General features: G+C 42.8%; 1 protein-coding gene across 2 annotated transcripts in view; it reads left to right on the top strand.

Moving 5' to 3' along the window:
- Nucleotides 1-6,735, top strand: part of LOC123508221 (lachesin-like) — a 143,064-nt gene extending 136,329 nt beyond the window's left edge. For both annotated transcript variants that reach the window (XM_045261763.1, XM_045261764.1), the window contains exons 6-8: nucleotides 1,685-1,856; nucleotides 5,703-5,839; nucleotides 6,207-6,735. In XM_045261763.1, coding sequence (XP_045117698.1) covers nucleotides 1,685-1,856; nucleotides 5,703-5,839; nucleotides 6,207-6,316 — 419 coding nt within the window. In that variant the 3' untranslated portion in view covers nucleotides 6,317-6,735. The remainder of the gene's footprint in view (nucleotides 1-1,684; nucleotides 1,857-5,702; nucleotides 5,840-6,206) is intronic.
- The last annotated feature ends 8,555 nt before the right edge of the window (nucleotides 6,736-15,290 follow it).

Raw genomic sequence — 15,290 nt, 5'->3', positions numbered from 1 at the left:
GCCTCCACACGCCTCCACACGCCTCTACACACCTCCACATGCCTCCACACGCCTCCGCACGCCTCCACACGCCTTCACACGCCTCCACGCGTCTTCATATGCCTCACACATCTCCACACGTCTTCATACGTCTCCACACACCTCCACACGCCTCCACAATCCTCCACACGCCTTCATAAGCCTTCACACGCCTCCACACTCCTCGCTCGCTCAAAAGGGGCAGGCGTGGGTGTGATGAAGTGGTCGTGGGGCTTAAAAAGGGAAAAAAAAATGCATGACCTAGACAGTTTATTTTGTGTGTGTGTGTGTGTGTGTGTGTGTGTGTGTGTGTGTGTGTGTGTGTGTGTGTGTGTGTGTGTGTGTGTGTGCAAGGACGACCTTCTCTCCCGTAACGGCGCAGGAAGAAGGAAACTTTAACGATTACACTCGCAATAAACAAAAATTCTCCTTCAGTTCGATAAAAAGTTTCCAAAAAGCAGATTCTCCCGACATTTTTGCGCCACTAATCGCCTCGGAGACACTTCCCTGCGAGACTGTTCCCTTGTCTTACTTGCCCTTTAACACCCCACCCTTCCTGCCCCACCCAACACCTCCCAACACCCCCCGACACCTCCCAACACCCCAAATCGCATCTCCCTGCGCTAAGTATTCCCCCTACTTCCCCTCATGCCCGAATTTCTCTTCTCCCCACCCAACACCCTCCTAGCGCCTCCCAACACCCTCCAACACCTCCCAACACCTCAAAACGTCCCCAAACCGCATCTCCCTGCGCTAAGTATTCCCCCCAGTTCCCCTCATACTCGAATTCCTCTCCTCCCCCACCCCACACCCTCCTAGCGCCACCCAACACCCTCCAACACCACCTAACACCCCCAAAAAAACCCATCGCATCTCCCTGCACTTAGCCCCACTTCCCGTCCCACCCCCATTCCTCTCCTCACCCAACCCTCCAGCTACTGTCCCTCCCTTCACTCCCTCCACCACCGCCCGCTCGTGTCCTGCAAGTTATAATTGCATGCATTAGGAGATTTAAGGACTGTTTCCTGGTTAACAATTCCCTTCTGTAAGAGCGGAAGAGCAGATTCAATTGAGGATTATGGGTAAGGTGATTTTCAAGGCCATCTCCTCACCGTACTTGTAAGAACGTAAGGGAAACGACATGAATAAGACAGAATGTAGGGGAAGCGGCAGTCTGTATAAATAAAACTGCAGGAACGTAAGGGAAGGATCGTAAATAAGACAGAACGTAGAGAAGCGACAGTAGTCTTGATACGTAAAAGGGTAGGAACGTAAGGAAAGCATAGTAAATAAGACAGAACGTAGGGAAGAGGCAGTCTAGATACGTAAAACTGTAAGAACGTAAGGGCCACACCATAAACAGGCTTCAGAACGTAGGGAAGAGTCACTTTAAATAGATAAAACTGCATGAACGTAAGGGAAGCATTATAAACAAGACTCAGAACGTAAGGAAGTTAATTTTAGATACGTAAATAAGACTCAGAACTTAAGAAAGCATCCTTTTAGGTAGCTAAGACTGCAAGAACGTAAGAGAAACATCACAAATAAGACAGAACGTAAGGAAGCTTCAATCTGTGTACACAAAACTGCATGAACATAAAAAAAAACGACGAAAACTAACATAAAACCATCACTAAACACGACTGCATTCTCTCTCTCTCCCCAGTGCCTGACATCGAGGTGCGAGATCCCCGGGGAGAGGCGGTGAGCGAGGCTTACTACAGGGTCGACTCCACGGTAGGGCTGCAGTGTGTGGTGATGCCCGTGCCACCAAGCCGCCCAGTGCTGTGGAGTCGTAGTGGCCGCCCCGTCACCACCATGCCCGAGCGGGGAATCAGGTGAGTCTTAAATGCTTGTATTCTTAAACACTTCTGCGCTTCAACTCTTTCAAAAGGCTTTATTTAAATTTACACGATTTTTTAAGTTGTTTTTATGGTTCTAGAGGCAAAGTGACAAGATTTTTGCATCATTAACATAAGAAACACTCTTGGAAACCCCGTTAATCATCTATGTGGCTCTTGAAAATTGTCGTGAGTAGAGAAGAGCGAATTTTTAAGGTGTTTTTATATTTCTAGAGGCAGAGTGACAAGATTTCTGTATTATTAAGTGGAGAAAACTCTTGGAAACCCGCTAATCATCTCAGTAACCTTGGAAAATTGTGATGAGAGAGAGAAGAGATATTTTTTTTAGGGTGTTTTTACGGTTCTATAGGCAGAGTGACATAATCAACTGGAGAAAACTGGAGAAACACTCTTGAAAATCCGACTAATCATGTCTGTGGCCCTTGAAAATTGTCGTGGGTAGAGAAGAGCAATTTTTTAAAGGTGTTTTTACAGTTCTAGAGGCAGAGTGACAAGATTTTTACATTATTAAGTGGAGAAACAATCGAAAATCTCGCTAATCATCTCTGTGACCCTTGAAAATTGTCGTGGTGAGAGAGCAAAGCGTTTCAGAATACAGGCCAAAGTGTGAGTGAAGTGTGGTTTTTTGTACTCGACTTTCCTGGTTAGTCAATGTCGAGTGTGTTAATTCTTCCACCTGCTGGATTGATTTTGGTGATTTATGGTTTTTTTTTGGTTTTGTATTGGGTTGTTGTTTTTGATGGTAAGATTAATTTTCCTGTACACTGTGGTCAATGAACTCTCTATGTTCTTCACTGTCTGTCTGTCTGTCTGTCTGTCTCTCTCTCTCTCTCTCTCTCTCTCTCTCTCTCTCTCTCTCTCTCTCTCTCTCTCTCTCTCTCTCTGTGTGTGTGTGTGTGTGTGTGTGTGTGTGTGTGTGTGTGTGTGTGTGTGTGTGTGTGCGAACGTTCAGCTACCAAAAGTAAACAACACAAGCCGCATCTTTGTCACACTTTTTGCAATGCCACAGAACTTCGTTATAATGCCAACCAGCGAATCCCCAGCGGCGTGCCTGACCCCTCCCACCCTCACCACACCCTCCCACACCACGCCCCCGCCCAGCCAGACCTCGCTGCTCACGCCCCGCTGCACCACAAAGCCGCCCACCACAATACTAAGAAGGGCTCATTTCAGGAAGCTGCTTCTTTCCTGTGGCGCTCCCTCCCGGAATAACGCGGCTGTGTCTCACTCGCGGTCATCTTTGTCTCTTATCCTTTGTGTTGCGCCAGTTGGAATTCGCGCTTCTCTTCCCCTGACACGTGGCTCTTCAACAACAACTCTCGCGACCTTAGCCTCCCTGGAGACCCGACGGCGACAAGGGACGTTATCAATAATACCTTTTTTTTCTGTTCCTTTTCCTTTCTTTTTTTCTATTTTTTTTTCACAGTTGTGTGATTTGAATGATGGGAAAATTCTGCTTCTTTTTACTTTTATTCACTTTTTTCAGTGGGTTGAATAGTGGAGAGAGATACAGTGTGTGTGTGTGTGTGTGTGTGTGTGTGTGTGTGTGTGTGTGTGTGTGTGTGACCAGGTATCCACGCATGAACTCTCAAATAGCACAAGAAAACCTATAAAGGAAACGAGTTTGCAGTGAATGGAGACACATTAATGATGAGAGTGCCGAGGTGAGGGCGGAAGCAGAGAGAGAGAGAGAGAGAGAGAGAGAGAGAGAGAGAGAGAGAGAGAGAGAGAGAGAGAGAGAGAGAGAGAGAGAGAGAGAGAGACGACCAGGTAAATGAAACGTGGGAGTGGAAAATGTGTGGAGATAGTGAGTGAAAGAGGCGGAGAAATGGACGCTAGAGAGAGAGAGAGAGAGAGAGAGAGAGAGAGAGAGAGAGAGAGAGAGAGAGAGAGAGTGTGTAATTCACCTCCTCCTCGGTCGCCTGCTGGTCACCAAGCCAGTCTTCCCCATTACGGAGCGAGCTCAGAGCTCATAGACCGATCTTCGGGTAGGACTGAGACCACATCAACACACAACACACACCGGGAAAGCGAGACCACAACCCCTCGAGTTACATCCCGTACCTATTTGCTGTTAGGTGAACAGGGGCCACACATTAAGAGGCTTGCCCATTTGCCTCGCCGCTTACCGGGACTCGAACCTGTGCCTCTCGATTGTGAGTCGAGCGTGCTAACCAATACACTACGTGTGTGTGTGTGTGTGTGTGTGTGTGTGTGTGTGTGTGTGTGTGTGTGTGTGTGTGTGTGTGTTTGATATGCTGTTTGATGTTTTCTGAAAGGTAGAGAGCACATCGGCATTTCCTGAATAAATAAAAAAGAGGTCTAAAGGTTATTTCAGTTAACGGTGATGTTTAAAATCAATTTCGTTCTTGACAATGTAACTTAAGACCTCCATTAATCATCTCTTGCTATTTATGTGGTATAGAATAATGTAAACTTTGAAAATTAAGCGTTTAGAGTGAAATACGTCCATTAAATTTTTTTTAACTCAAAACATCAGAACATCAAGATAACTAAACGAATTTACTGTTGTTTAAGTGACTCTGATGAATGCATGTCGAATATTAATTTAGAGTGAGACATCCTCCGCACTACATCCATTCATTATTCAGGATCCTTCTATTATTATCCCTCTAGTACTAAGACTCATTTTTACCTTGAGTTTTGGGTGTGATTAGACGATTTTATTTGCATTAAGAAGGGTCTATGGAGGTCAGAAGGTTAATGGCCAGAGCCTTCACTATTTCAATCTCTACATAAGTTTCTGAAGCTGTATAGAATCGTTAAATAGTAAGCAGAATGAATATCAAAAACCGGCAAAGTAATGAAGGGGTTACGGACACCACTATATATTCCAAGCTACTATGCGAACACAAGGTTATCTAAGTGACTCGTAGAACATGTTAGAGATTCAGTGCTCATTGCGTGACTTTCCAACATTACACGATTTCAAACTACTATACAAATTCATAGTTATTTAAGTGACTCGTAGTACATGTTAGAGATTCCGTGTTCTTTGCGTGACTTTCCGATATTCCTTCATCTTTCCACAGTACATAAGGACAATATAACTTCAAGGTCTTGCACGCGTTGGGAATTCCTTGTCACTATTGAAGCGGCTCAGAGTAATGTACAAGCTGTTAATAAGTCAGTGTTTGTGATGTGAAGTCCTCGCCACTATATTTCAATTTTACCTCTCTTCATAACAATTCTCTCAAGGCAATTCAGTTTTAAAAGGCTAGTATTCAGAAACGCTTTGCTCTCTTACCACCACTATTTTCAAAGGCCACACAGATGATTAGCGGGGTTATCGAGTTTCTCTAGTTAATAATAAAAAATATTGTCACTCTCCTCCTAGAACCATTAAAACACCTTAAAATACTCGTGTAAATATGAATAAAGCCTTATGAAACAGTGGAGGTGAAGCACAGAAGTGTTTGAAAATACGAGATTAACTCCTTCAATACTAGGACGCATTTTTACCATGAGTTTTGGGTGTAATTAAACTATTTTATTGACAGTAGGAAGGGTCTATGGAGGTCAAAAGATTAATGGCCTTCCCTATTTTAATCCCCACGTAAGTTTCTGAAGTTCTATAAAATAACCAAATAGTAAGCAGAATAAATATGAAAACGTGTCCTGGTACTGAAGGGATGAAGATACATTACCATTCAAGTAACAGAGAATAGCACAAGAAGTCTCCGAGCTTTGGGGAATGATGGAGTCTTTGCATGGGTTCGAATCCTGACCAAGGTTGGAGAGGCAGAAAGGACATCATCACAATATCCTATAAGCGTGTGAGCCAGCAGTGTCTCCCCGCAGGGTGGACACCTCTCTCATGGGTTCTGGCCTCAGCTCGTGGCTCCACATCGCCCGCGCCGCCGTCAGTGACTCCGGGAACTACACTTGTACCGCTGGGGACACCGTGACGGCAGGTGTTCGTGTGCACGTGTTGGATGGTGAGTTACAGAGTTCTGAAACGTCACGTCGCCTCCTCTCTCTCTCTCTCTCTCTCTCTCTCTCTCTCTCTAACAGACACAGACATTCAGACTCCATAACTGTTTCCATATGCAATTTTTCCTGCAGTAACACGACAATTCCACCTGCGCAACTTTTCCACAGCTGTTCGCTAGTGCTATTACTAACACACACACACACACACACACACACACACACACACACACACACACACACACACACACACACACTGACCATCAACAAGAGACAGCCTGCAATCTTTACCTCCCAGTCCCACAATAATCTATATTTTTTACAACATTGCTGTGTTTCTACTATTTCTAACCCTCATCTGTCTCATTCCCACAGGTGAGAGCTCGGCCGCCATGCAGCACCCCAAGTCCGGGGGCGGGAGACTCCTGCAGCGCCCTGCCCACTTCCTCCTGCCCCTTGTGACTTCCCTCCTCGCCCTTACTTAACCTGCCAGCCCAGCCACGCCCGCCGCTGTCTGTACCCACACACCCACACACCCACACACCCACACTGCCACGCCCATTGTTATATCCACACTGTACATATATCCACATCCACATTGCTGCTTCATGTCGTCTTCTCTCTCTCTCTCTCTCTCTCTCTCTCTCTCTCTCTCTCTCTCTCTCTCTCTCTCTCTCTCTCTTTTTGTGTCATATACATACATACGTAAATACAAATGGTGTTTTCTATTGTTTTTTATTTCTTCTTTTTTGTAACATCGCCGCCTTAAATGGGTGTAATTCAGATGTTGTATGTACAGCACCCAAATGTACTACAGTGCTTCACATACACACACACACACACACACACACACACACACACACACACACACACACACACACACACACACACACACACACACACACACACACATACATACATACATACATACATACACACACACACACACACACACACACACACACACGCTCCACTCTTTTGTATATGTTGTTTTGCAAAATAAATATCGCAGCTGCTGTGTCCTGCTCTTAACTTCCCAGCGCTCCCAAGATTCCACAACACGCCCTTCCAGACACCACCAGCACCACCACCGCCACCGCTAGCCAGGCTGACTGACTCCACGGCAACACTGCGGCAGAAGAGAAACGAGAACACAGGAGGAGAACACGGAAACAATAGAATATACAGGCAAAACTTTCAAAACAACACACACACACACACACACACACACACACACACACACACACACATGCAACACAAACTTATATCAATAGAACCTTCCCCCACCCCCCAAACACGGAAACAATGCAATATACAGACAAAACTTCCACAAAACACACAACACACCACAACACACACACACACACAACAACAACACACACACACAACACAACACAACACACACACACACACACACACACACACACACACACACACACACACAAACTTACATCATTAGAAACTTCCCCGAATCACGTTTCTGTTGCCCTTGTACTGATCAAGGTGGACTGACTGGACTGTACTTAATTCCCTTCAATCCTCGAGGCATTACGCACTATCAGGCATCACACCATCACACGCTTTTCACGCTGGCTGACAAGGGAGATGGAGGCGAGTGATGCGAGGAAATGCACTCTCGCACGAGTTAACCAGCACAAAGCCACCTCGAGGGACAGAAGGGTAAAGGGGCCCCGCTAAGCACCTCGGGATTAAGCAAAGTACTTATGCATGTTATCTAATGGAAAGTGGGGATTGTGAGGAGATAGACGAGATGTGTAGTGTTTCTTCGTTCAGTTATTGCTATTGTCTTTCTTTTTAATTCAGGTAGAAGAGGTGGGAAGTCATATTTTGTCTGTTAGAGGTGAGAAGAGTAAGTTTTTGAGTTAGTTTTTATTTTTTTTAGTTGTAAGGAAAACTGATTTTCTAAGGGTAACTCATATTTCCTTTTATTCAAGTAGCAGATTTGATAAGTTGTAATATTTTGCCTTTGTTAGAGATGAGAAGAGTAAGTTTTTGAGTCAGATTTTTTATTTTTTATTTTTTTAGTTGTTAGGAAAGCTGATTTTTTAAAGGTAACTAACATATTTCTGTTTATTGAAGTAGAAGGGATGGTAAGTAATTGTTCTGTCTGCTATTTTTTATTAGAAATGAGACGTGTGATAGGTTTTGAGTCAGTGATGTCTTTTGTCAGTATGGAAAGGTGTAAGTCTAAGGATAACTATCATATTTCTGTTTATTGAAGGAGAAGAGTTGGTAAGTTGTAATATTTTGTCTTCGTTAGAGGCGAGATGAGCAAGGAAAAAAAAGACTCACTGGAATACCAAAACTCAAAGAAAAAAAAACCTCAAAGTAGAAAACAAATAATTCAGAGCAACATAACGAACAGGAAGGAAAAAAAAAGACTTACTGAAATGCCAAATCTTAAGAAAATAACCTCAAAATTAAAAAAAAATAGATAAATAATTCAGAGTAACATAATGAAAAGGAAAGGAAAAAAGAGGACTTACTGAAATACCAAACCTTAAAGAAAAAAAAAAAATTCAGGATAAAGAAAAGGAAGGAAAAAAAGACTTACTGAAATGCCAAATCTTAAAAAAAAGACTAAAAAATAAAAGAAAGATTTCACTCAGAGTAACATAAGGAAAAGGAAGGGGAAAAAAGGACCTGCAGCAATACAAACCTTTAAAGAAAACCAGCTCAAAGTAAAACAAAGTAAAACAAACAACAAGGCAACATTACGATGACAAGTGTATTAGTTTTTTGGGTTACTGATATACTCTTGCTTTTAAAATAGAGGGAAAGCTGACTGTCTTAGGGAAACATTTCTAATTGAGAGAGAAATAAAAAAAAGGATTTAATGAAACGCTAAAAGTTAAGAAAAAAAAAAATAAATCAAGGTACCATAACTATTAGGAAGAAATAAAAAAGGACTTTCTACCACACCAAACCTTACAAAAATCAACACAAATTAATAAAAAACTCTAATTCAAGGCAACACAACTGATAAAACAAGGAGGCAACACAAAGATATCACGCCATATAAGTCAAAGAGAAGTCCACACTACGACCACGAGCAACGAAACAGGTGCAAGAGGATCCCCAATGAGAAAGACTTTTAGAAGACCCCCAATGAGAAACACTTTTAGAAGACCCCCAATGAGAAACACTTTTAGAAGACCCCAATGAGAGACACAAGACTCCCAATCAGAAACACAACACCCCAATGAGAAACACAAGACTCCCAATGAGAAACACAAGACTCCCAATGAAACTACCTTTATAGATTGTTCATCAGTAAGGTACGTACTGTAAAGAGTCTAGGAGTCCTTTGATACACGAGTACATGAGGCAGATGGTGATGCTGAGTGATGCTGCAACGATGCCAAGGGTGAGTATACGTCATTCTGGGTGAGTATGTGTGTCTGAGGCAAAGAAAACATTATCAAAGAGGAAAAAATAGAGGAATGTAAAGATCTGTTGAGAAGAAAGAAAAAGGAGGATAGAATGCATGAGAATATTTGAAGGAGGTGAGTATATGAGTGTAAGACAAACGAAACATGATTAAAGGATAAAAAAAGGAAGGAATGTAAGAATTTGTTGAGATTGAGGGAAGGGAAAGTAGAAAGAAAAAATGAATAAGAACAATCGAGGGAAGTGAGAATATGAGTGTTAGGCAAAGAAAAAAATATGAAATGAAAAAACAAAAGGAATTGAAGGATTTATGAAGAGGAAGGGAAGGAAAAGGAGGAAGAAAAAAATGAATGGGAATAATTGAAGGAAGTAAGCACAAGAGTGTGAGACAAGAAAGAGTACAAAAAAAAAAAAAGCCAGGATGAGTAAATGTACTAAAATAAAGCTGGAATTTAAGTAAGCTTCGGTCATGTAAAGAAAAAGATGAGTTGTATATGAGATAAGCTGAAAATATCCATAATCCTATAAATCCTGAGAGGCCACACAGGACACATCAACGCTCCTTCACTGCCAGGATATGCATCTTTTCACCATTAAAGTACTGTAGGACACACCATTCATTCCTACGGTACCTAACTCGCCTACCAATTGGAGTCCTTCGCTATTCATTCCTCCTCCTTCTCCTCCTCCTCCTCCTCCTCCTCCTCCTCCTCCTGAGCCTCCTTCGTGTTCCACTTCTGAACTCTGTGTCTCCCATAAGTAGTTAACATAAGACAGTTACACAAACATCTTAGAGCCAAAAGGTCTGTTGTTCTTCCTCCTCCTCCTCCTCCTCCTCCTCCTCCTCCTCCACCTCCTCCTTTGCAGCAGTACCAGTGACTCCCAGGGCAGCGCTAAGTGGGTACAAAGCCATTCAACTCTCCTCGCACGCACACACGCACACGCACACACACACACACACACACACACACACACACACACACAAGGCAAGGCTGAGATGAGGCAGAACCGAAAAGGAACGTGATCATCTCTACTTAGCAGTTATCATCTCAGACCACCCCGCTTCCCCGGCCCTCCCTCACACCCCCGCAAACCCGCCCTTCGCCCGTTCCCTGCCGCCTGCATGCCACCTCGCCCCGCCCCCGCCACCAGCCGCCACCGCCCCAGCCGCCGCCACAGCTTCTGCTACTGATGCTGCAACGTTCACGACACACAATATTAAGGCACTCGCTTCCTGTAAGAGAGAGAGAGAGAGAGAGAGAGAGAGAGAGAGAGAGAGAGAGAGAGAGAGAGAGAGAGAGAGAGAGAGATACAAACCACACATGCTTTCCTTCCTACAGTCATCACTATTTCTGTTGTTATCATTACCATCACCACCACCACCACCACTACTACGACCACCACCACTACCACCACCACCACCACCACTCCTAACACAAGCATTAACCGACAACTTTCACACGCTCTGATAAAACCACAACGCGGAAGAAAAACACTATTTAAAAAGCAATTCTAACACCATCTGCTTCCCCTCCTGGCCTTTCCCTCACCACCATCACCACTATCACCACCACCACCACCACCACCACAACCACCACAACGACCATTGCCAAAACCCAGATTCAGAAATGCGAAGTCGACAAACTGAATGCTCCCTCCCTCTGACTCCATCTCGGTCTCCTGCTATCAAGTTATTGACCATTAAGCGTCCCTGGTGCTGCTACTCCTCTGCTGCCGCTGCCCCGCGCAACATACGTAAGCTACCACCTTCCCTTGCTGCCTGCCTGCCTGCCTGCCTTCCACTCTCCCTCCAGCCCTCCCTCCTGCCATCCAGCCCCGTCACCTAGTCCCCCAGCTAGCCAGTGAGCCAGTGAGCCATCCAGGAACTCAGGATTATCAGTCAGCCATACTAAACAGGGAGCCAGTTATCCATTCAGCCATTACTAACAACAAAAGGGAGATTTCAAGATATTTTTTCCAAGACTTTTGGCTAATTCTTTTTATGGGAACTGGCAGTCAAGTGGGCCTTTTTTATATTTTTGTTGTTTTTGCCGATTTCCTCTCTTGCATACAATAAAGCTATTAATAACAGGAAGATAGCCAATACTCACTCACCTAGCCATTCCTAACAGCTGGCTAACCTTACTAACTTCCCAATCATTCCAACTTGCCATTCCTAACACCTCAACATTCCCAACAGTCATTCCTGGCACACCATCACTTCGTCACACCCAGCTAATATTATTAAACTGCCAGTCATTCCTAACATTCTTGCTCAACCAACCAGTCATTCCTGACACTCTATATTCCTAACACCCTAGTATGTCATTCCTAACACACCATTATACCGAAACAGCCAACCATTAACATTCCTAACATTTCCTAACATTCTAACTCAGCCAACCAGTCATTCCTAACATCCCTAATATTCTTAACACCCAAGAGACCATTCCTAACAGACCATTACATCGAAATAGCCAACCATTAACATCCCTAACCTGCCAAACTTTCCTAACATTCCTTCTCAGCCAACCAGTCATTCCTAACACCCCACGATTCCTAACACACAGGAGACCAGTCCTAACACATTGTCATGCACTTCGTAACAGACATACAACTAACATAACTAACCTGCAAATCATTCCTAACATTCTAACTCAGCCAACCAGTCATTCCTAACACCCCACGATTCCTAACACCCAACCACTCCCAACACCAACAAGTCCTAACACTCCACTATCCAAGCAACCAGACCTCCAGCCGCTCCGCCATCTCATTCCCTATGCATAGTGGAAACTCGCGACGGTGCAAAGAAAATGACCCCAATAACTACCATGTCCTTCCGCCGCGCCCCGATTTGTATTACGCTGTTATTGTGTCACGTGCCTAAGCGGGGATGAGGAGGCGTCACGGGGTTATAAGCAAGGCTCTTACTGTGTGACTGCGCCGTGCTACCAGTGGGCGGGCAATGTCAAGGCTCCTGTTAGTGATATGAAGGGGTTTATTGTATTAGGGCTAGCCAGAGTGGTGTTAGTGTTTGTAGGGCTGCTGTTTAGGGTGTTGTGTGTGTTGTGTGTTGTCTTGTGCTTATAGAAACGATGAATTGATGAGAGTGTTCAAGTTTGGATATATTCTATTTCAAAACAGAAAAAGACAAGAAATATTCGAGTGTTAAGAAGTTATTGTGTGTCTTGTGCGTGTTGTGTGTTGTCTTGTGCTTATAGAAACGATAAAATTGATGATAGTGTTCAAGTTTAGCAATATTTTTATTTCAAAACAAGAAATAAAAGAAAAAATCGACAAAGTTAAGAAGTTACTAGTGTTATTATTGTGTGTGACTTGTGCGTGTTGTGTGTTGTCTTGTGTGAAACATTGAGTTGGTATTAGAGTTCTTTATTTATGTAAGAGGGGAGAATTGACAAAGGGCAACGAAAAGATAAAAGAAAATAAGGCCCACTCAGTCGTCAGTCCCCATAAAGATCCGATAGAGCTAGCCAAATAGGGACAAATATCTTGAAACCTCCCTCTTAAATGAAAAAAAAAAAAACAAATAAAATAAATAAATAAATAAAATCCCAATAAGCAAGTTTAGACAATATTCTCTCGACACAATAACTAAAACGAATAGAAGCAACGTGAACAGACATCTTTAAGCCATTATATAAGTGTTAACATCACTATTATGAGCCTTATGGAGTTTCATTTCATCTCCCTCTTGCTTATCCTCCATTTTCTTCCAACTAACATTTTCTTTTCAATCCTCCCCTCTTGCAACACTGCTACCATTTTCTTTGTTACTACTCACTCTTGCAACATTTAAACTTTTCTATGGTCACCCCCTCGCAAAAGACCTTCACTCGTTTTCTTTTCCATGTAATATATTTCCGTTTTCTTCCTGGTAACACATTTTTTTTTCAATAGTCTCTCTTTGCAATACTGTTTTCTCTCAATATCCTCCTTCATTTTTCCCTCTTCCTTGCAGTAATTAAATTTTTTCCATAGTCTCCCTTTTACAAACCTCCAAGACCTGTTTCTATTTCATCACACACTATTCATATTTCCATTTTCTTTCTTGGAACACATCGGCTTTCATTGCAACACTCCCTGACCCATTTTCTATTACATTACAAACTATATATTCCCCGTTTTCTCTTCCTTGGGGCACACTCATTCAATCACTTCCCTATTGCTTTCTTTCTTGGAACGCAGTATTACTTCAATCACCTATCTTAATCGAACAATTACATTTACTATAGTCTCCCTTGCAAGACTCCACGATTTTCTTTTCCCATCATTCTATTTTCTCGTTTTCTTCGCTTCCTGCTTTCAATATTTATCCTAATTTTCTATCTGGCCTTATCTCTCGTATCGTGTGACTGGGAAATTGCTTTGGTTATGTCACGTGAGGAAACAAACACAAACTGCTCTCTCTCTCTCTCTCTCTCTCTCTCTCTCTCTCTCTCTCTCTCTCTCTCTCTGTTGGTCTATAATCGTATTTGACAACAGTAATGTATGATTATGGTTTTACTCACTCTCTCTCTCTCTCTCTCTCTCTCTCTCTCTCTCTCTCTCTCTCTCTCAAGGCGGGGAAGGAAATAAAGGCGATGCAGCGAAAGAAAATGAAAGAACACGAAGGAAAATGGAGAAAACGAAAGGTCAGGAAGAAAAGAAACACGATAAATGAGGAGAAAGAGAATGTAAAAAAAAAAAAAAAAAAAAAAAACAGACACAATAACACAGAAGGAATAAAAGAGAAGAAGGAGAGAATAAAGAAAGGAAGAACAGGACGCAACACGATAATGGAGAGGAGAGATTGGATAAGAGAATAAAAGAAGGGAGAAAGAAGAAGGAATGAAAAAGAAGATAAGGGGTTTAAATTCCAGATTAGGAAGAAATTAATGTGGAAAAAAAAGGAGAGATAGGGAAAAAGAACAAGAGAATAGGGATGAGATAAGATTAAGGGGTCAGAATAGCAGATTAGGAAGGAATGTTGAAGGAAATAAGAGAATGATAGGAAAAATAATAAAGGAACAGGGGTGAGATAGAAAGATAAGGGTTTGGATACTAGTTTATGAAAGAATGTGGAAGGAAAAGGGAGAGATAGGAAAGAGAATAAAAGATTTGGGATGAGATAAGAAGATTAAGGGGTTTAAATTGAATATGATGAAGGAATGTGGAAGAGAAAGTAATAAGATGAATAAGAAAACTTTGGTAAATAATATGAAAATTTGAAAGAGGAAAGAAATGGAAATGAAAAGAAAGGAAAAATATGAAACCACATTAGCAACAACAACAACAACAACAACAACAACAACAACAACAACAACAACAAAGGATAAAAATCTGAAAATATAAAAATTAACTAACCAAAAGAAAAACCAGATTAACAACTCTCTCTCTCTCTCTCTCTCTCTCTCTCTCTCTCTCTCTCTCTCTCTCTCTCTCTCCATCCTTCCCCATCCACTTCCCCATTCTCTCCCCTCTCCCTCTTCCTCACCTCTAACTCTCCCTCACCTCTCCCTCTCCCTCTCTCTCTCCTTCTTCCCCCCTTCCCTCTACCTCTCACTCTCCCCCATCTCTCTCTCTCTCTCCCTCTTTCGTCCTTCCTCCCCATCTCCCTTTCCCCCAATCTAACACTCCCTCACCTCTCCCTCTCCCTCTCCCTCTCACTCTCCACCTCTTCCTCAACCGCGACCACAAAAAAACACATTACAGAAAGGAAGACAGAGAAGAGAAGAAGTGTGAAGGAGAGCAAGGTAAGAACAATGTAAGAGAGATAATTTAGAAGCTTCAGGTAATAATGAGAGTGAAGCCCAGACGCACACCTGCAAAATGAGCCGCTCCTTCGCTAAGAGGCTTCAATTAGTCAAGGTGTAAAGCGGTTAGGTGCGGGAAATGGCTTACACCTGTTCCACCCAGAGAGAGAGAGAGAGAGAGAGAGAGAGAGAGAGAGAGAGAGAGAGAGAGAAAAACGGAAAAAACAAAAATAGAAAATGTAATAATGTAAGTTATAACAAATAAACGAGTAGATAGATAGATAGATAGATA

The sequence above is a fragment of the Portunus trituberculatus genome, chromosome 24 (genome assembly GCF_017591435.1).
Source record: "Portunus trituberculatus isolate SZX2019 chromosome 24, ASM1759143v1, whole genome shotgun sequence".
Classification (NCBI taxonomy): domain Eukaryota; kingdom Metazoa; phylum Arthropoda; class Malacostraca; order Decapoda; family Portunidae; genus Portunus; species Portunus trituberculatus.
Note: the sequence above shows the minus strand (reverse complement) of the source record. Positions and strands in the feature narration are given on the sequence as shown.